This window comes from Olea europaea, unplaced genomic scaffold (genome assembly GCF_002742605.1).
Source record: "Olea europaea var. sylvestris unplaced genomic scaffold, O_europaea_v1 scaffold3293, whole genome shotgun sequence".
Classification (NCBI taxonomy): domain Eukaryota; kingdom Viridiplantae; phylum Streptophyta; class Magnoliopsida; order Lamiales; family Oleaceae; genus Olea; species Olea europaea.
Window position 1 is genome coordinate 1 of NW_019251856.1, and position 26232 is coordinate 26232.

The following is a 26232-nucleotide window of genomic DNA, read 5'->3' on the forward strand; positions in this document are numbered from 1 at the left end:
TAAAACATCTTTTCATCGGCCAATGTCATCATCGAATTATAAAATTTGTTTACGTATCATACATTTGATGAAAAATAAAGTTGTCATGCACGTTACGAGGGATTCAAAGCTTATCTTTTACACAGGGCCCGGATCTAAGAGTTTGGGTGCCCGGTGACAATTTAAAATGGTGCTCCGTTTACGTAATTAAAAAATATATATTTCAGTAATATAATTTCATTGTAAAAATATGATATATAAATATTTGTTTATCTTTTTAAATATCTTGAATAAGAAAAATATAACCCAAAAGCACCTACTGAACATCATCGAAATTTATATATCATCAACAAAGAACCTCTTTGTGCAATTTCATATGAGCAAAATTTGAATAAAAAGTAGCAAATATCACGTATAAACTTTGAAATGCGCCAAATCATGTAAAAATACTTCTCGCATTTCTAAAAACAAATTCACTAATTAAACTTTCACAAACAATATGTTCTTGTGCAGTAGATATTAAAGTTAGGACATTCAATCATTCTTTTAACGAGGTTGATCGCAAATAAGACTTTAATAACTTACAATTTTGAAAAACTTCTTCGTAGATGCAACAATAACAAGAATTATCAACAGGAACAAAAATTGTTAATAGTATTCTTCTGTTCTTTGTTTGACTGTTTTCTGTGGGTTAAAGGGGGGAAATGATGAAATAACGAAAAGGGATTTAAAGTTAACTTTTCACTCTTCACTTTAATCATTTGAATTTTGAATTACTTAGTTTCATGTTGGGTTGGTAATTGGTTAATGAAGCTAATTGGGCATTTGGAATTAGATTGGTAAAATAGATAGTGTAAAATATTTTTTAAAAAAAATAAATTTGAAAGCAAGATAGTTTAACATTAGAAAAATAAATAATTTTTTCTTCAATAATATGTTAAGTTAAAAAAAAAAAAATATTGTTGCAATATAAATGTTTTTCCTCTTTTTTCATAAATATTGTGCCCTTTAACTTAAAATAATAATAATAATTTAAAAATATGAAATCAATAAAATATTTTATATATATATATATATATATATATAAAAATTATGACGTCCTAACAATGTTGAGGACCTATGCGATAACTCAATTCACGCACCCTCGGGTAGCCTCTATTTTATGATTGAGCCGTGTATAGCTAGATGAGACCGATAGAAAAAAAATGATGGGGCACATAAATTTGACGTGCATGTGACGAATTTCTAAACGAGGTAGTTTAACAGAAAAATATTGATGGCAAACGATAAGATCATGATCTCATGGACAGAGGCTAAATAAATAAACAAAAATAGTGACTTATTTTTATGACACTGGAGCAGAATATATACCAAGGCCATCTCTAACTCTTACAACATTTTCACCACAATTTTGGTGCAATCCTTTTCCAACTCAACACCATAATTTGCACCATATTTGGTGCAACACTATTTATTTGCATCATTTTACACCAAAATGATAATATTCCTTCTGTCCTTTTCCATTTTTGCACCAAATTATTGTTAAGCGTATTTGTGTCCCTTTCTTTGTTATACAATAAATGTTAATTCTTAATTTATTGATAATAAAATTATTATCATCATCGTGTAATCAATAATAATCAAGGAATGCATTGAAATGAAGTACTCAAGAAATTTTAAAATTGTTAACAAAACATAATTATTTAATATTTTTTTTTAATGAATTCAACATTTTTGTTAATGTAACGTAATTATTTATTTAAATGATTTATGTAGTAGTAAATTAATTAAATAAATAATTTTTCAGATGGATAAATTGTTATGAATTGAAAAAAGAAATTGAAGAAAGAATTAAACATTGCTCATTTGGTGCAATTTTTGGTATAATGGGGTGAATATAATTTTCAATTTCGTGCAAAATTTGATATAAAATGGTACAAAACATACTTCAAATTTTGGTGTAAGGTTGAGGATGGCCTAAGATTCTCGTGAAGTTGGCTCTTTCTAACAGAAATTCAGATCTCAGTTGAAGATCATGAATAGAAATATTTACAAGATCATTTAAAATTTACGTTGTTCGACAATTTTCTACGTCTACATAGATAGAAGAGATCATAAAATTTCATCGTTAAAGCATGAATATAATCTCTATCAAATTTTAATAATAATTCCAATTCAAATTATTCTTAAATTACGTCTCGACAAAAGCCCGTGGTCACTTTACAGTAAAAAGGGACTCTTTTCTATGTTTATCCTTAGTTCTGAGAGCAACAAGCAAATACATTTACTTGTCACCACACGTTTCCTATAAATTGAAAAAGAAGGGTACAGCCTCCCGGAGCATAGCCCAGTGATGCAAAAGATATGAGTGAAATTATCTCATGCCTTGTTGGCAGCCGCAGTGTGAGAGTTCGATTCCTGAGACATGGAATTGGACTCCTCGTAAGCGCAGTATACATGCAACTTTTGTTCTTTGGCCTGTTGGGGCACATTCCGCGATTTACCTTTTTCACAAAGCTCTAGGAGTGGAACGGTGAGGGCCTTGAAGGGTACAAGATTTTTCTCATGCTTTTTCGTACCGTACCATAAAATTTCCTTAAAAAGTTGTAGGAATAATATAATGACGTAATAATACAAGTACGTAATGGTCAATATACTCCCGTAATAAGATGATACGAATTCCACCATTATGCTTTGTACAACGCTGACAAGAAACCTAAAATTCTATTAAGATGAAAGCATAATTTTTGCTAGGATAAGGTGTGATGAAGGTTACTCCTATGAATATTCTGCATTCATTGGTTAGGCTGAATTGTTCCACCCATTTTCTCACTTTAATTGTACCTAATATTAAATATTAATTAGAGAATATATCTCCCTCATTCATACCTTCAAATATTGGGGGAAGATATGTTGAAACTACTTAATTCTTTATTTTTTAGGTAGAAAGGTAGTTGTTGACGTATAAAAGATTTTAGGGTATACTCGATATTTGTACTAAACAATATTGTCGAAGATAATAAAAAAAAAAAAAATTCTTTCATTAGTTTATCTTGTACATTTTTGGAGGCATAGTTTGAGTAAGCTTGACTTGATCGAGTAGAGAGTCTAGCATATTAAATAGGGAGTCAAAGTTACAAAATTATGAAACATGTGAAATATGCATAAAGGATGATTAAACGGCTTGAAAATATCAAGACATCAAAGTAGATGTACGACAATTTCATATAAATTAGTACTATTAGCTACGTTCTCAAATTTTCTAACACTGATATTTGTAAATAGTCAACAATTTAATAAAAGTTGTAATAATTCTAGCTTCCAAACCAATGAAGAAATCAACAAGTCCACATGAAATTATAGCATGTCACACACAACATAGTTATTACGTGCCATTTTTAGTACACTATGGATCATCATCAAGACCACTAGACACCAAAGATCCAACGCTAGAAATCTAAATTTGCTTTTCTAGTCCCTGATTTTTGTACATTTTTTTCAAAATTGCCCCACATTTTCTCCCAAGTTTCATTGGAGATACTCAATCACAAGATGTAGCATGCATTCGGGTTCTCATCACTCAAAATTTCAAACGAATCAGACGGTGTACATTTTTCTTGAAAACAATCTGACTGTGCATGTCCATACATGTATGGTGAGGACGCAGGCATGTAATAAATTGGAGTACTTGCGGTGGGTTGCACAGCATTGTAACTCATCACATATGCCTGCTGGGGCCCAGAACTTGGTGGATAGTGCATCACATTCTGAAGTGAGTGGCTCAGATTAACTTGATCAACGACTTGAGTGGAACCCACGTTTGGAATCCCCAATCCTATGTTTGCTGGTGTACCACTCCCTTTTTGCCCTTTATTCTTTTTCTTCTTTTTACCACCACCTTGTCCTCCACCTCCGCTGTTAGGGGCAAGAACAGTGTCATTCCTTTCTTTTCCGGCAGGTTTTTCCGGCCACAACTCTGCATGTTTTCCACTTTTCTCCAGCTTTTTTATCAGGGTTTGTGCATCAATATTTCCAGTAACTGTAACTTTTCGCTGCCGCATATCGATATTTGTTGTATAAACACCTGCAAATTGAAGTTTTTAAGGGAGGAAAAGGAACCTGTTTAGCCAATAAAACAACAATAGCAGAGTAATCATGTTCAAATCCATTACAGAACATGAATAGACAATAGTGAAATGAGAGAAAATGGGTCAAAGGTTTGTATTAATTGGTCCAAAACCCATAATTGCAAACTAAGTCCCTTAACTTCACTTTTTAGTAACATTTAATCCTTAAACTTCCAAAAGTATATATATATAAATTCCAAACTTTTAAATATATCCAATTCAACCTTTATATATTTTGCCACTTGCAAAATAACCCAAATAAAATATTTAATTTCATTTTAATCCTTGATTGACTTTGACTAGTCAATATTTGAATTTTTTTTTTGACTATAAAATTTGGATTGTCACATGTACCGTGTACTGCAGGGCTGCTGGAGGATGTACTGCTGGTCCTGAGGCCATGGAGAAAAAGAGAATGTGGGTTTGGGGGATAAATGAAGGAATGAATGCAAGATTAGATTAGATTAGAGCGAACTACTTCTTTTTATTAACTAAACCATAGTGAACTAAGTATAATTAGTGAACTAAGTATAATTCTATTTAATGTGAAAAACGACCTTTGATTCTCATGGCTATTGGCTACTACCAAGTGCTTCACAGAGTTTACTGTGAGGCTCGTTCACTTTTTTGTTTGGCAACCTATTGTGGAACACATTCTATTCGGAAATATGCTACTTGTACATAATGTTGTGTACATCCTCTTCACATAGAGAGCGATCCATTTCGAATAAAATATAATTTATTCAAAGTAAATTCCCTCCATGTGAGGAGGGTGAACACCTTGATATACGTGTTATATAACCCTTCTGTTCCACACCATCAGAACTGACCCTTGAGGGCCTCAAAAAAAAAAAAAGGAAATTAAAAGAAAAATGCCCAAAAGTTACCTCTAATTTTGAATTTTTTGATGACCCTTCCGAATAATATCTTCCAAACAAAGTCCAACCCCAATGGAAGATCTAAAACAGAAATAATTCTATATTACTTTTCTGAGTTGATCGTAATATAGAAATTTTTTCAAAACAAATTTGACCTTACTGTAAGGAAAGCAGATCTAGCATTATTAAATTATTTTACTTTTGTATTTTTGTTAATTAAAAAATATACCACTTTGACAAAGAAAATAAAAAAACAAGAGCAATTTCCTTTCAATCACAAAACTGCACCTATTATATTACTTCACAGTACACAAAATAGGAAGAGATAAAAATTATTATATTCTCTGTGTTAGTAAAAAATATTTAATTTAATTTACGAATTTTACCTTTGCATTCTCATATTTAATTCTTCAATGAACATTTAATAACTCATACTTGTGTACCTATTCCTTTTGTATCTCAAAATGTGAGAATGTTAAATATTATACTAGTCTAATCTCTTGTGAGAGTTTTATTTTGTTACTCTATTTCTGGAATTGCATGAAATCTTCGTTTTAATATGGAAATTTTATTTGTTTAAATATTTAAGTAGTGTTACGATTATATTAAAAAAATAATGTTAGAGGACCTCAAGAAAATTAATCGCCTAGAGCCTCCAAATTCTGGGGCCGGCCCTGCACACCATGCTTGAAAATGCATTGATCGATTCTAAGAAAAGTTACAACTTTCTGTAGATTGGCTAATTGATATTAGTAATATGTACCTATGCACCACCAACATAAAATAAGACCAATAAAGTCCCTGTTTGGTGTAAATTAAAATTAGATTTTAATTAAAGTTGATCAAATGTGTGAATGAAAATTGTAAATCCATAAAATGTGTGATTAAAATTAATTATTGACTTTGACTCAAAATTTTTATCAACTTCTAATCTACCCCAAATGGGGACAAGTATGAGTTGCAATAGGCGTTTACATGATATTGACAGTATTTCTACAATGTACCCCAAAAAGCATTTTCCTCGTACACTTTTGCAAGAGAAAAGGTTAAAAGGGATTCAATTATAAGTCTGAAAAGATGAAGAAAGAGTAAATTGGTGGGACGGCAGAATCAACATTCAATTTGTCGTTGCCATAAAGGTACAAGCTCATCCATCCACATTTTTCATGGTTTGCACTTTGCAGGGCCATTTTGGTCTTTCTATTTTATAAAATTACTTCTTCTTTTCTTTAAGTGTAAGATAGTATATTCTACCTATCATCAATGTGTTCAATTTTTTCCTACCCTTCCCAATAAGTTAAAAGGGGTTCGACATCAAATTGTTAAGATGGTATGGTCACAAACAACACAATCAACTGGATATCGTGAAAACATTTTAGCACCTGTGTAGCATAGATAATTCATTTTTATTACACATTTCATAGGACTAACAACTTTTCAATCACGTATGTGATCAATTTTTATTAAAATAAATGAAGAATTGATTTTAATCTACACCACACTGAGGTTTGCAGTTGAGGTCTTGATCATATCGTCAAGGTCGGCCACTATGCAAGAGTTGAAACACTCTAGCTCGATGATGCTTATAACTTTTTCGCAAATTCTTACCTCATTGTGATAATAGGTAATTTATAGATGAATTTTTCCTCCATAGAAAAATAATTTTTACTTATAAGTAAATTTATTTAGAAGTAAACAGTCAAACAGCTTTAAGTGGCATAATCAATACAAAATCCTGCATGGACAATACAATTCATAATTTTGCATTAAAAACTTCCATAGCTCCAAGCAAAGATTTATGCTATTTGTACAAAGTGTTTACAAATTTGGTTAACAAAATAAGTACTGGGAAAATCCAGACCATTGATTTCCAATGATTCAAAAAATTATTTTTAAAATGATTGGTATAGATATTAGAGGATATTTCAATGGGTGTCAACATTTGGGTATGGATTATCAAAAATGTCACCTTTTAAATTGTCTATCAAAAATGTCAATTTAGGACAATTTTGCCCCTCTAAATCATTAGAATACCTTTTGTGTCCTTCTAGCAAAACTGTTTAATTGTCAGATGAAATAACAATTAATGCTGGAAACCAAACCACAAAAAACCAAAAAAAAACAAAACAAATGAGACGTGAAATGAAAACAAAGGGAAAGAAGAGAAACTGACATACTCAAAATCCTCAATCTCACTCGTCTCTCTCACTGAAATCGACCACCGCCTAGCCGTTGATGAAATTCGAAGTTTTATTGCAATCGCTCACCATCCCACCGTCGAAGACCACCAGCAGAACCTTCGGCGTCAAAGGTCCTATACGATATCTTTAGGTTCGGTGTTTTCTTTCCATTTTTTGTCGCTCCCGTGTAAATTTTTTAACCGTATTGGAATCAATGCTGTTGGCTCATGGAGGAAAATGTACTCTGTTATTCTCAAGCTGCATAAAGGGCTTTCGTGAGTACCATGTTGTATAAATCAATTTAGAATTTTTGTTTTATTTTTATACTGACGGTATAATTTTCTTATTGTAACTTATTTTTGGAGTTAGTGTTTTCTTTGTTGCTGTAATGTGTTATTAGTTATGAATTGTAACTGCCAAATGTATAAAGGAAGATAGCAAGGAAAGAAACATCATGAATTGGTTATATTGCCTGGTTAGGCCTTTTATTTAAGGTGTGAAGCGTCTTAATTGCATTTAGATGTCATTGAAGCTAATGAACTAATAAAAAGTCCTACGTTAAAAGTAAGTAGCACTAGTACAAATAAAATCTCCAACTTTTAAGGATTGAGCACTAAATTTGTAAACCCATGCTCTGACTTTGTAAAATATATTATATATTTTACGATGATGATGTTTCCTTCTTCAAACACGTAATGAACGTGGGCTGACTAAACAATAAAGATATAGTTCAAGGCAATTACTTTATCTATTTGTTCGCATCTAAAATTCAGATTATGTGAGTGTTTTGAGCAAATGAAATGAGAAATAATTTTAATGGAAGTCTCTTAATTTTCAAGGAATGTCATTTTGTTTGTGTGCATAACATAAGTTCTTTGTGCAATTCAAGTGAGGAAATTATTGATGGAAGTATTTAGCTTAAAAAATCTTGAAATTCCAGTAAATGTCGTGTAACTTGTGGTGCATTTCTTCATAATTTATGGAAACAACCTTTTTGTTTTCTAATTTTTATTAGACATCTGGTCCTAAGCATGTTGAGGTGCATAATTCATTCCACTATAATTTTCCTTGTGAAAAGAAATATATTAAAACCACTTTTCTTAGAATGCCTTTTATAGATAACATTTAGAATTGTACCCTGACGTAGAACTTGTTGAATTATATTATACTTTAGGCAATTGTTGTACAAATTGAAAAATACTTGAGAAGAAGATTATAAAATGTACACATCTGGTGACAGGCCATTGTTTAGCTGGATTATTGATGATATTGATTTCATAGGGAAAAAATTGTAAATTACTTTTTAATTCATCTTGATTTTTTCCATAAACTATCCCTGTTCAATTCGTTGTTTCGTTCAATAGCGTGATTGCCACAATTGTTCTGTTCTTAAGCACATCCTTCGCTGTCCTCCATTATCGTCGCTGTAAGCTTCTCTCTCCCTCGTTCCCACTTAGTTTTCTAATTTTCAGTTATTTTTTCCTTCAATTTACTTTACGATAATTTGCATTCATTTTCAACTGATGTAAATTTCATTCGATGCCCTTGCATGTCAATTTAGTTCACTTGCACATGTCAGTTTAGCAGGCAGACCAACTCTCAGCGAACTGTCGTACCCGAGGTTTCACCTCAGTTTTTCTCAACGGTTTACCCTCCAACCATCGGTATCCACAAGTCTCAACAGATCATCTGTCGGTACCAACGGTTGACTTCAGTTTTTCTCGAAAGTTCACTGTTATGGCACATGATTTCGCTTCATTAAATTGTTATATACATTAAAATTTTCATTTCGTTTCATTAAATCTTCATTAAATTGCTATATACGTTACAATTGTTTATGTTCATCCTGTAACCCCGTTTTTATTAATTCACCTTGCAGGTATGATGGAATTCGAATTCCGTATTTCGGAAGATGCAAAGTTGCGGGCCCACATTTCGCAACGAAGCAACCTCAAGTATACGAAGATTGTGATGGACCATTTCGACGAGCGACAACGGGAAGACTTCCGCAACTCCTCCCTTAGATATCTGGCCAAGGTTTCGGATATTCAATTCTCTGCCCAACTCATCCAACAGCTAGTGTTCAGAACCGTCCGCACTGATAAGGTCTACGAGCTATGGTTCAGCATGCAAGGACACCTCATGAGATTCAGTCTACAAAAGTCCGCGCTTGTAATGGGGTTAAGATGCAGTGCATTCCCAGAGGGTGTTGAATACGATCGATTGCTAGAGAGGAGGAGGTTGAAAGAGAGGAACTTCAATTCCAATGACAAGATTTCGTGGGCTCCACTTCAGTCTGCTTGGCCCGATCTTCGATGCCTCGAGCTGATCGCTACAAGCTAGGGCTGGTTCTAATTCTCGAGGGAGTTTTCAATGCCCTGGATAATAATGTCGGTATCCATTTGCCTACACTGTCAATCGTGGACGACCTGAACTTATTTTTTGCCTACCCTTGGGGTAGGGTCGAATATAGGTGTCTGTTAGACGGATTCCGGGATACTTGGGCAAAAAAATTCCAAAAGGCGAAGAGGAAGAAGGAGAAGGAGATTACTTACACATGCATGACTTCCCCATTGCCTTGCAGGTATGAATATTCGTTGCATTATTGTACCGTGTCTGATTTTTCCCTCTAATAGCGTCGTACCTAGAATCTTCTGAAATTTAATTTGTCTTTCTTGTTCAAACAAGTATGGGCGTACGAGGCGCTTCTGGAGGTTGGGGAACGTTTTGCTCAGCGAGTAGGCGAACGACTGCCACTACTTCTTCGCTGGTCGGCACAAAAACAGCCACAACATCGTACGTACGATGCATTCTTCAAGAATGTCAAGGTATACATAGAATAGTATCGCAAGTTCCTTTTCGAAAGTTTCGTTACAATCTTGTGCCTTCTAATATGAGTACTGTAACCTTTTTTTGCAGCTCCACGTGTACGCAACACTGTGTCCCACCAATGCTGAGGCTCAACCACCCTGTTTTTTCACTCTCGTGCCGTCAGATGATCTCCCGATTTTGATTCTAGATAAGATTGCAAGGACCTTTGTAGCGCCGCAGTTCAATGCTTCGGGCCGCGGTGGACATGCGGCAAGGAAGGATTCCGACGATGAGGCATCCGAAGGAGGAAGCAGTGTGGAGCAGACATCCGGGGGTGATGAGGAAAATGAATGGTCGGGCAACGATCGCGACGGTGAGGATACTGGCGATTTCGACGGTTACCGATCCAGCGCCAATGAGGACACCCGTGGAAGAGATAGGGGTGCCTCATCCTTACCTCGACCGCTGCGAGTTCCTTTTTCAGAGTGACGGAGCACAACATAGGCAAGAGCAATTGGAACATCTACACTGGGCCTTACCAGTGGAGACGTGGAGAAGCTGCCCTTAGACCAAAGAATATTATTTGGAATGCGACTCCGGACAGTGAAGCTCGAAATCCAACAGCACGTGGCCCGAGCTGGACCGACCACCGCTGCAATCAAGACAAAGGCTAAGTTCTTGACCAGATGTATGAATGTTACTTGCGTACAGCTTTTGCTTTACAATTTTAACCTACGTTCATCATTACTCATCATACCTCTGTCTGACATAGTATTGTTCTTGTTACAATTGTGACGTAGACGTATATGGAAGACCCGCGAGCCATGCCCTGAAGAGCAGAACATCCCAATTGACACAGGAAATGTGCAAGGTATGTGGGCTTTTCATTTCTGCAATCTAAATTTATTACTTCATGGACTTTGCACGGTTGGAAACTTGCCCCATTTCTTATCCTGAAACTGTTATAATGTTGTTTTCATCAGATGTAGCACACATTGCGCCATGTCAGGACGATGTCAACTTACCAGTAGCCGCTGTACTGCGTCCTTTATGAGGGTTTTTTTTTCAATTGTATGTAACGGCATGTGCTTCATTTGCAACTACGTGACAACACTCTGTTATTATCTTTAGGATCCTTACGTATGTGTTGTATTGGTCAAATGTAGGAACAACGGAGCCCTCGAATGCGGTCGGGGACAACGATGAAGAGGCGGAGGGTTGCGATGCGACGGATGGCGATGGTAAGTTAATTGGCTATATTGGTAGTGGTTCCGTTACACATTGGATCACATGCAATTTGGGTAACTAACTTAGCACGTTTGGATTTTCTGTAGGCGTTGTTACTAAAGTCCCAGCTCTCGAGCAAGTACCCAAAACACGAACCAGAGTTCCTACAATGAGACGGCGCTCGGCACGGTTGCGACGATCGGCTGTTGCTACCAGGACTCCGTATACGGGGAGGAGGGCGAAGAGAACCAAGAAGTAAATGTTATGAACTGGCCGGAGAGCACGACGATGGTCTTGTACTCGTTTTTGGGTGGTGACTGAATTGGTAGAGGTGGAGTTGGGATGTTAACTGCATGGACAAATTCATTGTTATGGTTTTTGTTTAACTTTACATTTGACGTACTCTAAGGATACCGTGGCGATGTTTTCATGCATTCATCACATTTTACGTTGTCCGTGTTAAATGTCGTGTCACTGTTCGATTTTGCTGACAGTTGCAGCTACTAGAACTACTATCTGGATAACTTCTTTTGTGACTTAATTACATGAATCTTTCGTGAAATTGAAATTTCCCGACGATGAACTTATTTTTTGTCAACTTTCTTATTCTGTTTTGTTACATGTTTTCACTGATTGACCTGATGTGTGCAGTGGTACATTTAAATTGAGAAAGTCCAGTTACATAAATTCAGTTATGTAGGATTATATAGATTATTTACTGTTAGTGTTCTCTTGACATTTGTTTCATTAGCTCGAGGATGGTGTACATATGTTATTTTTGTGGGAATTGTGTCATGAGGCAGTGATGTAAGGCAATGCAAAAAATGATGACATATCAACGAATTTACAATATTGTCGAGATCATTTGAAAGGTCAAATAGTTTTTATTTTGCCATATTCTCTCTTTCTTTTTATTCGAGTGTCTTTCTTTCTTGAGAGGCTGCTTAATTTATACTCTGTGAACGGGCTGGTAGCGATGTTGGCAAAATTGGGACAAAAGGGGGGCATTTTGAAACTAGTTGGAAAAGTTGCTTTGTTGTGGGGTGGTATATGTGGTGCTATGAATTTGACTAACAAGCTCATCTCATTTCTGCGCATTGCTGAACGTCCGCTGATCCCAAGGTAAGTACGTTGTTAAGTTCATCTATGATGTGTAAAGGATGGATTATTGCCTGTGTGTAAGGATAGAATATTGTTGTTATTTCTAAAATAGGAGTAAGGAACTTCTCTAAAATGTCTTCGATTCTTTAGCTAATGAAGCCCGTCATCTAATCAAGTATTTTTTTTGTTAATCATACGCTTGGGATCACATGCAATACCAAGAAATGATTGTTCGTGTTCGTAATCCATTGCACATTTAGGCAATCGAACTTTCGTATAAGCTTAGGATCACATGTAATTCAAAGATATGATTCTTCGTATTTGTAATGCATGAAGATGTTTGCAATCCAAATTTACTAAACGCTTAGGATCACATGCAATTGAATTTTATGATTCTTCGTGTTCGTAATTTATGGCACATTATTGCAATCGAACTTTCGTGTAAGCTTAAATCTCGTATTGGTAGGGGAGTCATTTTCCCCGTTCTGTTTCCCAACTTGGAAGATGTAGAGATGGAGGGTGCGCAATCACCCAACGGATGAGGGTTTCGAGGTCGACGCTAGATATAGGGGGAGCGATGACGACGACGATTGGCTGGCATACGTCCCACATAATGAGGTAATTATCATCTCGTCAGACGAGTCGAGTGAAGACAGCGGGGGACAAGGTTCAGTTGTGGAGGACGAATGAAATGAGATCCATGTTTCGTAGTGAATAAGTGATATATAGTCCAGTATTTTGTACTTTTTCTATTCGGTGAACACAAATTGAAAAGGTCTACATGATCATGCCCGTAAGATGCCACAGATGGTGTATTTTGGGGTCCAACTGTCGAGAATGACAGACACAATCTGTCAGGAACGACAAATGAAGTGTCGGGCTTTAATGTAGTATTTTGTAAATTGACCCGTATTTTGTAGTACGTGGAGCCGATGTTATGAAATTGTGTTTATCGTGCACTCAATTATGTCGCGTATTGACGATGTTGCAAATCATAATCTGTTTCGTGGTGATTGAAAAAAGCGTTTTAGTGGACCAAAAATCGGAAGCTTTTGGATCTCGTCCATTTGAGTATATATAGCAATCGTAGAGTGGGAGGGTAAATTGTATGGTTTCAAAGATATATTGTGTCATACGTTTTTGCTTGTGCATATTCGAAATAATGTAAGGCAATAATGGGTATGCGCACACCATACGTTGAGCGGATGGTAAAAAATGGGGAGCATCCTGCCCTCAATTCAGTCAACTATTTAAAATGTTGCAATTTATAATTTATTTGCTGGGATTGAAAAAAATCGTTCTTACGTGGACAGTCGGTGGACCTTAGGTGTTGCTTACTATCTTCAAGTATTTAGCACGACCGTGGAGCTGGAGGGTGAGTTGTATGCTCTTAAAGATGTTTTGTCCTGTAAGATTTGTGATTTTATTTGATCGTACGAACGAGATGTATAGTTCACCATGTACGTGAAGCTGTTATTGAATGCGATGCACGTAACATCTGTCCAGACCGACAGTTTAACGATAACTATGAAAAACTTCTCAATTATCAAAAGTTGGCCCATGTAAATTCATTTTTGTACAGAGAATGGTAGATACATGCATGAACATGGAATTATGATGTGACAGATAGGTATAATTGATAACAAAATTATAATAAATGCATTGGTTTAGTACAAACGACATCGATAAAAAGTAAACATACAACTTCGACCAGTCACGGAGAAGAGCCTATTTGAACGGGCCGTGTTAGAAAGGGGTTCGAACATGTGCTTCGATTATGATCGACTCTACCACAGCAGGTGCATTTCCTCAGTCATGTGGTGGACTCGTATTTGGATCGTTGACGTCGTGTGGGTGGTCTATATGGAGGACGACATACACTTGGTGGCAGAATAGGAGTACCTGTAATTTCGTTTGGGACAATCCAGTCCACTTCACGCGTAAGAGGATAGATTGCTTCGCTGTAGGCACCCCTCCAATATTTCGATGTGTAATACGGTGAGCATAAATCGTACAATGATTTACCTCGCAAGCAGGTAGCATGACCTGCATGAATGCACGCTATACGATTAAGCTGAAACTGAAGACAAGTGCACGTGTTATCGAAAAAGTCCACAATGTCCGTGTCATTTGATAGTCCAACTTGTGTTAAGTTGTCTGTCAGGCCTTGAGCTCGAAGCCTTGCACTTGTTTCGAACGTTGTCTGTAACTTGCTTTCCATCCTCGATGACAACACGACACTACATGTGGTTGCGTTGGTTCGACGTTCGTAGAACCACTTTTGTATAGTTTGCCGAATGTGTTCGACCAAGCATGTGATCGACAATGAACGTGCATGTCTTAATATTGAGTTCAAAGATTTTGCGTTGTTGTTTGTCAATATGTTGTAACGTTGCCCAAAGAATAGTGCTCGTGACCAAAATGAAAAACCAGCTAGCTCAAGTACCCATACACTCTTTCATTGACCCTACGAATCTTTCCCATAAGTCTTTAGAACTCTTCGACCCGAGAAGTTCTTGCAACTCGTTTGAATAGAAATATTACACTTGCGTTGTTGTACCACTGGATTAAGTTCTTCTCCAGATATCAAATACAGTACCCATGGTGAGACAGAGAAAATACGTGAGCAATGACATTAGAAATATTATTTTTCCTATCGAAAACAAAAACCAATTCATCCGAGTCTCCTATAAGCTCTATCAAGCACGACAGAAACCACATCCACGATCTATTTGTTTCGACATCAACGATCTCCCATACTAGGGGATAAATCTGTTTGTTGGCATCTTGGCGGGTTGCCAGCAGAAGTGTACCTTTGTATGGACCTTTCAAGTAACTACCGTTAACACAAATAACGGCCCTCAAGCAGTGCATATAACCACAAATGCTTGCACTGAAAGTCAGGAAGAAGTAATAAAACCTGTTACAGGAATCAACTTCAATGTGGGTTATTGTCCCCGGGTTACCTCTCCTAGGACATGACAATATGACGATAGTTTTTGGAAATTATCCCCCGATGTACCGTGTAGCATATGTAAAACTGCTACCTTGCCCCTATGTACTTTTTGGTAACTTATTTTCACACCAAACCCGTGTTCCATGTCACGTGCAATAGTGGTAGGATCGTACGATCGGTATGGATTATCCAATTTTTACAAAATATGCTCGACAATTATAGAAGTAGTGGCATATCGATATGTGTTACGACGAAAATCTACGGAACATGTGTGCACATTGTTGAATTTACGGATCATGAATATTGCAGACTGCTTCACACTCGAAGCACGTAACATCCACTTGTAATTATCGTCTGTGCATGTGACAATTAACATTTTGAGACTTGACCCGTTGACCTTAAAAATGAACTTGTCCTGCAAAGCAAGCACACGAATTTTCAAGTACAGCTCTTTTTTGCTGAAGAATATTTGTCGTTCAACCAGATCGGATGTATTCACACTTATAATTCATTGGTATGTATCCAAACTCTAGGAATGTGATGACATTCCCCCGTCAACGTCTACAATATTGCACCATTTGTACTTGTAACGGGTTATCCAACATCTCATCTAACGGTACAACCTCAATATATTCAATTGGACTATTGGCTACATTATTGTTTGGGGTACTAGGCTCATGATGGATGTCATCATGTTGTACATTATGGGGAACATCCGCTGCTCCGAACGAAGGGTCATGCAAATTTGTATCCCTCCCCATGTCAACACTCGACAGATCAGTTTCCAAAATAGTAATGCAGAGGGCAGTTTCCGTATGAACAGATTTTTACCAAATTAGGTCTTCATCTTCACGTATTTCGACCGATGGTAAATTGAAATTCGGGACTCTAAATTTCAATTCAATTTTGATGAGTGGATTAATAACACCAAGTTTGTCATTCAACAATAACACAAGTCCGGCTAGGGTAATACTTCTCGACACTAAAATGGAAGTGGTTTCGTCCCATGTCCACTTTCATTCGTCATCCACGTGAATGAACTTTTCTCCATATGACACGATGAATCTAAAATGATTGTTCATACCTGAATTATTGGGATTAGAACGATAAGAATTCTGTACAATGAATATGTCGATATGTAATAGCATGGAAGTGGCACTTTCGAATATTTAAACACATGCAAAAACATAAGGTGAAATGAAGGGGGTCAACAGTTTTTAACTGTTGATTTCGACAATTAAAATGTCTAACCCAACAGTTTCGAAATGTCAAGTTCAACAGTTCAACTGTCGAAACTGTCGAGAAGTTTCAAACATGTTTGATACCTTGTTCGAAACATTAATGGTTATAATAAATTCTCAACTACAACAACTACATCATCACAACATCTGCCAAAAATAAATGACTGAATGCTTTATTAAATATGAAATGTCATACTTAACATTTGCCCAAATCTTTTTGAAATTTCTTTTTGGTATCTTCTCCCTTCAAAAATATTTCACAAATTAAGAGCATCATGATTAATAAGAGTTTCAAAACCATTCTTCACTTTGATGATCATATTGTTTTTAACATTTAAAAAAGAGAAAGTTATTCGATAAAAATATAAACAACTCGTAATAACTAACCTATTAAAATGATTGATGAATCTAACAGTTGTGTCTTCTTGATCAAAGAATGAAGAAAAATGATGAAGTAAAGGTTCGTTGGAGAAGAGATTTGATTGATGTTAAAATAGGGTTTTGTACCTTTTTTTTTTTTTTTTTGGTAAATTCGTATTATACAATAGAATGTATATATATATCCATAGATTATAATATATAAATTTAACTAATCAAATCATAGCATTAATTGGATTGGAAAGCTAGCATTAAATGCTCCCAAAAATAGGAAATGAAGGGTAAGTTGGACATTTCTAGTTGGAAAAGTGACTTTTTTTATAAATTTAGCCCTCGTTTGAACCCCATTATTTCTCATTACATTAAATTAAATTTTTCTCTCTCCTACTTTTAACCACACAATCTTCAATAAAATAATATTATACGTAAATCAAAAACTTTTCAACCACTCATTTTTCAAAAAAATACTATTCATTTCTTATAATCTACACATAATGGGGCTCAAACGGGGGCTTAGGTACACATGCAAATTTTTGATGCATTTAAAAAAAAAATGACTTTTTTATAATTCTCCTAGATATCATTTTGTCAACGAACTTTATAAATATGGCATAACTTCAAAGCAAATTCAGTATATAGTGGGGTTGAGACCATCATTTGCCTCATTAATGTTTGAACTTTGAAGCTTAGTAAAATGGGATTTAGCCTTTCGGTTTCTTTCCACTTTGAGTTTAAAGCCAGTTGGATGATATATGATTGATGGAAGACAGCCATCATTTTCACAACATGGAGACAGAAAGCATCGAAAACTGTGATATTTCGAATAAATTTGATTAAGTTTAAAAGTTACTTATAAGTAATTTTGTACTGTAGTCTGTATATGTTTAAGAGCGAATTCGGTTATGCTTCTTCCACAAAAGAAAACAATATCTAACTTCTCCTGCAAAATGACCAACCCGTTTTAACACAAAATTTATTTTAAAGTGACTTTATGTTTTTGTTTAACTTCAAAGACGCTACCGATTCTATTTTGAACACAATTCAAAAACCGGCAATCTTCAAAAACTTCTCAAAAGCTTAAAAAATGAAAAATTGAAAACCTTGAGGATACTTTGCATGAATAAATCAAAACGGACAAAGGCCTTGTCTGTGCCTCTTCTATTGGCAAGGAGTGTGCAACAAACAAGACCGACATGGCCCTATCCGTGTAGCAACGCTGTACTTTGCATACACTTGTAGGAAATTTTTGAACAAAATTTTGAAAGATCAGTAAAAGTTTGGCACTTCATTAGACTTTTGGTGAATTTCGACTAAGAATTAAATTAATTACAAGCTTCAACTACAAATTTACATAATTTCATGCTTCAATGTACTTCAATAAAATTAACGAATGATCAAGGTTTGAACTAATACCTAATAGATTTTTTAATATTTCTTGTACATAACCACGGCATTTTATGCACTACTTTTTTTTTCAAATATAAAACTTTTAAAGCGTCTATCATACATCCATCCAAAACATACGTATACGCTAGAAAAATCCATGAAGGAAACGTCATTAAAAAAAAAAACTAATTAAAACGTTGCAATCCTACATTTCATAAGATTCGGATTCTTGAAAGTCTTGATATCTCTAAGGATTCATTTAATTGCAAAAATAGAATTAAATTGAATTGAAAACAAATTCCAAAAAATTGAATTGTTTAAAAATTGTAAATTATTATATTTGATTAATATAATTTTTTACCTAAAAAATGTTAAAATAAAAAAGTAATTTTTGCTGTTCGTTTGGCTTTATTTTACATGAAAATTATCAATTAAAAAAAAAATTAACTGGTATTGGAAATGAAATTTATTTCCATTGCCCCAAAAATAAATATATATATACCCTTAGATGTTCGTTTAACTTTATTTTACATGAAAATTGTCAATTAAAAGAAAATATTTTTTTACCATAATTCTTAAAATTTGTTTCCATTGGAAAAAAAATAAATATAAAAAATGGTACAATGACCGAAATTGGAATTCTCACCGATATTAGGATTCTCACCATATCGGTGAGAATTCCAATTCAAGGAAAATGTAGAATTCAACTTAGGTGGCAAAAAAAGTGGAAAATGAATTCTAGGTAAAAAAAAAAAAAAATGCTATCAAACAATGCAAGGGAAAATTTTGGCTTATCAAACATACCCTAAGATTTCTCAATAATTTCAACTAGTTTTATGCATCAGATACAAAATCGACAAAGGAAACAGCCAAGATAATGTAATTTGGTGACAACTGATTAAAGATGACAGCTTCATCTTCTTCAGTGCGACAATTTGTTATCCAATACAAGATATGAAACGACCAACCCCGGATGGGATCGTTCATTAAACAGATCATTGCGCAAAATTTGATTTACTCAATTTCTTTACCGTTATCGCCTATTGGGAATTCTTGAACATTTTCATCAGTGTTTTCAACAATGGGAACTTCAGTCTCTTTGGCTTCTGCTGAAACATCCTGCAGCTAAAGAGTTCAAGAAGACTAAGATTGAGAACTTGAAAACATACGAGGAAGAATTTGGATTTTGCTCAACAATATAGTAGTGTGATAGCATAAGAAAACTGACCCCTAGGTTTCTCAGACTGGCCGTAACATCTTCCTGTTGCTGCTGAAGAGTGGTCTTAAGCTCTTGAAAATCCTTCATTCATCAATCAAACAAGTAAATAAAGAACATCTCGATTAGAAACTATGAAATTGTAATCTCGACTAGAAATAACGAAATTATGGGAGGCTACTCACTGATCGAAGTTGCTCTACTTCAGTATTTAGGGAGTTCTTAAGCTCTGAAAGTTCCTGGGGTAAGCAAAAATGCAATTAAATCATGAGGCAGGGTACTAAAACATAAAAAGGCAACAAGACTTGGGAACCAAGAAAAGTTTCCAAACTGAATATATCAGGGTCTAGTCAGTTATCTTAGGAAAACCAATGAAGTAGATAGCATATGCAGCCTGTTGTCGGTGTCTAAAGAGCACAAACATGACTTGCAAAAGTGCCAGACAATAGGACACCATCTACAAGAAGTGTCAAATGCAATTGATTGTGTCAGTACCCTACTACAAGCAGTAGTACTGTACACCAGGTAACAGGAAAGAAGTTTCAATAACCTCTGCTACAACCCCAAGGGAGCCGAGAATCACAACTGAGAAATCCTTTATTGAATTATAATGGACTACATAGATAATACTATAGAGATTGTCTATCATGAAGAAAGTATGTACTACGATTTTTTTAATTCTCACAAAACATAAGCCGTACATCTTTGGACATTCAATATGCAAATAACAACAAAAACAAGTTAAGTCTTCTTCCCAATAAGACATTCTATGCATGTTCGTACGCAATACCTACAAAGGTGTGGATAGTATAAGCAACAAGGTTCAAGCATTTAACAATTTTTGTTCATTGATCTTTTACATCAAAAGTTGAACGATTAGATCGATCGGTATGAATTTTTGAAAGATGCAATTTTTTCAGTAAGTATAGCTTATTTCAGAATATTTATAGCGTCCTTTTTATATAAACTCATTTCTTCCTCTTTCAAAAGTTACACAAAGGGGTTTCAAATTTTAATCAATTAGTTTCAATGATTTTAGTAACTAAAGATTCAAGATTTTCTATTTGCTCTTCTATAGACAGAGAAAAGGTGGATATAGAGAAAAAATAAAAAGTTGTATTATTGTAACAAATAGGGAGATGCGGAAAATTCAGCAACAATTTTAACCATTTTTATAATAAACATCAGATCATCTCTAATAATATGTCAAGGCATACGTGATTCAAAATGCACAATGAAGGTTGAATAATACAACAAAGGAAGAATTAGTGTATTATCTTCATCAAATTTTGCTAATTTATGCAAAGAGTAAAGCACTTGGTACGTATGGCTCTCAATAATTATATTTCCATACTGATGTTATAAACAACCAATTCTCACGGTATAATAGTTACTAAATACTTATGGTGTATTATACTACATAATTGGGTCGGATATATTGTATTTCAGTTGTCATTATCTAGCTACAGGGGTATGATAAATACAAGTGTACTTTGAATTCAAATTTCATATATAAAAATTTAACAATGTTTTACTCTAACTGTGGTTAAGAAGTATGAAAAGTAAAGAGCCCATGTACAAAATTATTTTATTGGGAGAATGTATAAATAAAATTAGTTTGAATAAAAATTAATTTGAAAGAATCTATACCAAATAGGGGCATAGTTATTTGTTGGAAGTAAAAAACTTTTTAAGTTCTCACTTTTGTAAGTAGCTTAGTAGGGGTAAAAACTTAACATGAATGAGAGTACTGGAATAATGGTAACAGTCTAATATGAGCAATTTGGATGTCACGAGTACTCATTTTGAGGAACTCGAAAGTTCAATATCAAAACTTGCAATCAAAGGCCCTCTCTTTCATAACATTTTACATTGACATTTTCCCATTGACACTTTCCCATCCTAACCTTTTAAAAAATCATTGTCCCTAGTGATGCCAAAACTTCTTGGGTCAAGTCAAGGATTTCCAACAAAAGGGTTAGGAGGAATCCATCCTTATAAGACACCAAGAAGAAAAAATTTAAGTTATGCATAAAAAAATTGTATGAATTGTGCCTTAGATATTACTCATATTAATACCACCGAAGAATAGTGAAGGGGGCAAATTAACCATATCAGGGGCATCAAAATATGTAATTAACACTAGAAAACGAAACATGTCTAAGACATAAATAATACTTACATCACGGTAGACCTTAACTTGAGTGTCTAACTTCGTCCTCCAACCTTGAAGATCCTAGTTAATTTAAAAAAAATGTTAATGAACAAGTTATGCTTTCGGCCCCGAAAATGATGACCATTCAAGTTTAAGCATTTGTTTGGAAGTGTTTATAAACAATTTTGTCGATAAATAGAAATTCGTTGTAGATAAGTAAATAGTACTTGTAGGTTCTACGAAATGTATGGATAAAATATGATTTGGTCTTTTTTACCATTTATAAATAGTTTATTAACACTTGACAGCATATGCTAAATAAGTCAATACAACATTTAGCCCATGTTTGATGTAACCTAAAATTTTCATAAAAATTTAAGTAAAAGTTAACAATTAATTTTAACCAAAAATTTCATAAGACCCATAACTTTTCAACCACACTTTTCATCAATTTTTGTCAAAATATACTAAAGGTATGATTTTAGCTACACCAAACAAGGGTTTAGTAGAAAATCCATACACTAGTCTTTAAAGATGTTCAAAATCACTTGATCCACTATCAAGTCAATAATTTTTTTAAATTTATATTAATTTTTCTAAATACTTTTATCAATATAATAAACTAAGAAATAAAAAGCTAATTAAATCAATTTGAATAAACATGAATTTTGCACGAATTGAATGAAATCACCTCTTTTAGTTTCTGTATTCTAGTGAGAAGCTCCTGCCGCGACTCAGTTAATTCCTGTAAACCATTCTAACATTTCATCTACAATTCAAAAACACGAAATCTACGAGAACAAAATACAAAGGTCCACTCTTTATGTAAATATTTTTTATACAACTTTAAATGCATATATATTGAGAAATAATCTGCTAAGCACTACATGTTAAGCAATGGATAACAAACCAATGGATTAATTTTCAATGTGTACTTAGCATAAGCTAAGCATGACGCTTCATTTCTCTGTACATATTATATGGGTTCCTATAAAAATAAGAAGAAAATGATTTAAAATAAAGCATTGAGCATACTGCAATCTTAGGGTTGATCGGCATCACATTCTCTTTCTTCTGCCAAAAAAAAAAAAAGAACAGAAATGGGATTACATAAAAACAGAGTAAAAGAGGTAAATTTCCATATTCATATAACAAATGACAATTATAAAAATAAAAAGGGGATTTCATAAGCACGGATAAAGAAGTAAAGATTGATAAAATAAAAGTGGGGATTACATAAACACCCAGAAAAAGAAATAAAGTACTCACATTTCATATACCAAATGAAAATTGCAACACAGAAATGGGATTACGTGAAAACTCGTATAAAACAAATATAGAGAAAAAAGAGTAATACCACGGAGAGAGGAGCAGGCGGAGGAACAGAGGCCGTGGAATCGGAGTTTTCCATCGGATGATTCGGATATGGAGGTTTGAATTTGAATTTGGATCTGAGCTTTTTCTTCAGAGGGGGACAGGGGTTTATTGCGGAGACTTTTGAGTGCAGACGAATTTATTTTAGCTGAGTTTATTAATGGAAGACAAAAACATGGGACAAAAACAAAAAGATAAAATTGAATTTCAAAAATTTGAGTTCTTAGTGGGTTTTAATGTATTTGGGCGGGCTAATTCATTGTTGGGGAGTTTTTGGAGCATGTTTGGTTTGAATTAAAATATAATTTTAATTTAAGTCAAACTCAAATAATAAATATTAATTATATTTTCAAGAGTTTGACAACTTTTTAATCACACGTTTCAAAAAATTTTATCACAATCTATTAAAAAATCTAATTTTAATCCCGCCAAACACCCTCGTATGAAAGAAAATTTCAATTCTATTATTTTGTTGCAGTTAAAAATTAGAGTTCAAAAGCTCAACTTTAGATATCGATTTCAAGATGTGTAGTTTGTTCATTTTAACTTTACTTCTTGGGAAGAAAAATGAATGCTCAACTTATGGAATATAAATTGGTGAAGCATGACAAGCGCGCCGACAGCTATAGCCAACTAATCCAAAAATCAAGTACTCGAACGATGTAGTTTTGACACATAACTCTCAAGATACCATCAACGAGTGTCCAATTGAATAATTAAAAACTTAAAGCATGTCTAAAAGTTTCGATAAACATCCCTATTGAGCTAAGGCAATGTGAAAAATCGACCTAAGATACATGTTAGCATAAACATCTCAGTACCCAATGCTTTGTAATTAAATGAAAATCTTATAAAAACTCCAGGACGCAGCCTGATTTTCTGGGCGGTTTCTGGGCACGATGTGCAGGTCATGTCCGGAACGCGTTCTTAAGAATCTCTAAATCGACAAATCACTTGCATTTATAAATCGATGCACTTATTGCTATAAAAATTCCAAAGTAAAAGGAACGATGTCTTATAATCTGTACATCATCTTCCTCCGAGAAAGAACATCAAACCAAGCTAAGAACTCAAAACCAAAATGGGAAAAACATTATGACATGTTTAATAAAGTACATTGAACAGTACTAAGCGCTTGTTTGAGCCTCATTTTTCAACCAAAATACATTCTTCAACAGTGATTTGACATCATTTCAACCACACATTCTTCAATAAAATAATATTATACGCAAATCAAAAAAAAATTCTTATTTTTTAACAACACATTTCCCATCAATACACTATTCAAAAATTCATTTTCTTCGCAAAAATGGGGCTCAAACAAGGGCTAAATAAGAAAAATAGCTAACATTTTTCACACTGCATTTCCCTTAACTACAAATTCATTTCTATTCTTGACCACAATATCATACATGTGCATGGACTTTAACTTGCTCAAATCTTTGGGGAGTGAGATGAGATAAACTTTAGATCTCTTGTGGAATTGCAGAAGTTCAAGATCATCATAATACCTCTCCCACCTCAACAACAATATTTTCCTTTAGAGAACTGCAGACGATGTAATGACTTCATTACTAGAGACATGCACTGGCACTTTCGACGACCAATGGAGGAGCCTTGACGGTCCCAATCGTTTTCTATTACTCGAACCACGCCGTTATCGAATACCCAAACACCGGACGTGTTTGTAGTAGATGCTGGTTCGTGGGTGGCTGGTGGAGTGAGTGTGTTTATATAGGAAGTGGTAACGTTAGTATGGTTGTAGTATCAAAATTTAGCTTTCGTTAAGGCGTGTCTGGGGATAGATATAGTTGATAGCGTCCACCTAGGACAAGTCTAAGGATACATTCTGGGTCATTGTTTGGAGAGCAAATATTGGGATCTCTTGTTATCAGACCTTTCTAGAACCAGGAATTTATATTTGTATAGTGATGTCAATTGAGTCGATCTACTTGAGACATTCTAAAATAGTCCACTTATGGGTTGGAGTTAGCGCTAGTTTTGTGGCTGCCCACCAAATTTCTTTATGGGCTATCTCTGCCCACAATCCTTACTTGAGGTTATCGAGTTGAGATAGGTGTATGAGTTAAATTTACTATTATGCTACACATGTTTATTACCACGGTGTCAAGTTCGGTGTGACTCTCTTGCTTGGCCCGATTCTAGGCTTTTTCTCACTAGTTCAACTATCTTAACGTACAATGTGTTTTCGCTATCTTGTGAGAGATAATTAAATATTATTAACTGACGATCAATATGAGTTCAAATTTTTCTTTGTAACATTGGTCCATGGATCGTATTGCTCAATCCATGAATATGCTACTTAGTATGAAAGATGTGTGAAATGAAAACTCCAATAATCCATGAGTACAAAGTGCAAAGTTCCCACACTCGCTATAGTTAGTTAAGTTGTATTGTCTTTTCAACTTTGTGAATGACAATATTCAAATTTGAAGAATTGGTCAGTATTTAGGACCAAGAAAGCGTATATAGATTCTGAAAACCCAAACATGCAATTGAATACTCACTTCTTTATGCCCACGAATTTTGACAAATATATGCAATGTAAGAAGAAATTGCAAAAGCTACTGATTTTCAACTTTTAGTTAACAATTAGCCCTCTCTCTATATATACACGGACGGGCAGATGTGTTCTCATCGTGCCGCCTACCTAGTGAAGGAATGGTCCATTGAGCTTAACTAACCCGACCAAGACCATCAATGCCTTTGTCATGAGTATTTTTGTCTGAAAACTTTTTGTTGATTTATTCGAATCCCATAATACTGGACCACCTTGTATATTCTATTTGCTTAGCTTACATATGAACTAACTTGCTTGTAGAGAGTAACAAATTGCACCTTATATGTAATATTATTTAACACCTACATATTTATTTATTTATTTTTATGAACGAGAAATGAGAAATAAAAGAAAAGAAAATAATAATAATAAAAAGAAATATAATTGTCGTTTCAAAAAAAAAAAAAAAAAAAAACTAGTTTTTATGGTCAGTAATGGAAGGGAGATTTTTCTGTTTGGCCTATTACTATTCATTTTTATTGAAATGTCTATATTACTCTTAGTTAAATGATTCTTTCTATATTACAACATATTACTTAATCTTTAAACATTTTATCTTTTATTTTGAATATTTGAATATAAATTCATTCTATGATCTAATAAATAAGAATAATCTGCAACGTATATTTCATATTTTCTAAT

At 34.3% G+C, this 26232-nt stretch overlaps 1 protein-coding gene across 3 annotated transcripts; it reads right to left on the reverse strand.

The window, feature by feature from the left end:
• Positions 1 to 19048: 19048 nt before the first annotated feature.
• Positions 19049 to 23169, reverse strand: LOC111385806 (CAP-Gly domain-containing linker protein 1). Of its 3 annotated transcripts, none has more exons than XM_023010223.1 (7): positions 22993 to 23169; positions 22671 to 22709; positions 22327 to 22380; positions 21663 to 21716; positions 19666 to 19719; positions 19493 to 19564; positions 19049 to 19383 (listed from the first exon to the last, which is right to left on the reverse strand). In XM_023010223.1, the coding sequence occupies exons 1-7, from the start codon at positions 23044 to 23046 to the stop codon at positions 19279 to 19281; spliced, it is 432 nt and encodes a 143-aa protein (XP_022865991.1). In that variant the 5' UTR covers positions 23047 to 23169; the 3' UTR covers positions 19049 to 19278. The 3 variants fall into 3 exon arrangements, with proteins under 3 accessions (XP_022865991.1, XP_022865989.1, XP_022865990.1); XM_023010221.1 differs by having other exon boundaries at positions 19049 to 19389; positions 22993 to 23163; XM_023010222.1 differs by having other exon boundaries at positions 19049 to 19389; positions 22671 to 22706; positions 22993 to 23161.
• Between the last annotated feature and the right edge of the window lie 3063 nt (positions 23170 to 26232).

Excerpts from the sequence above, each read along its gene's own strand:
- LOC111385806 (XM_023010221.1), bottom strand. The coding sequence starts at position 23,046 with ATGGAAAACTCCGATTCCACGGCCTCTGTTCCTCCGCCTGCTCCTCTC. Across the intron at positions 21,717-22,326 it reads GAATACAGAAACTAAAAGAG|GATCTTCAAGGTTGGAGGAC; the intron begins GTGATTTCATTC and ends TAAATTAACTAG. Across the intron at positions 19,390-19,492 it reads CCAGTCTGAGAAACCTAGGG|CTGCAGGATGTTTCAGCAGA; the intron begins GTCAGTTTTCTT and ends TGAACTCTTTAG.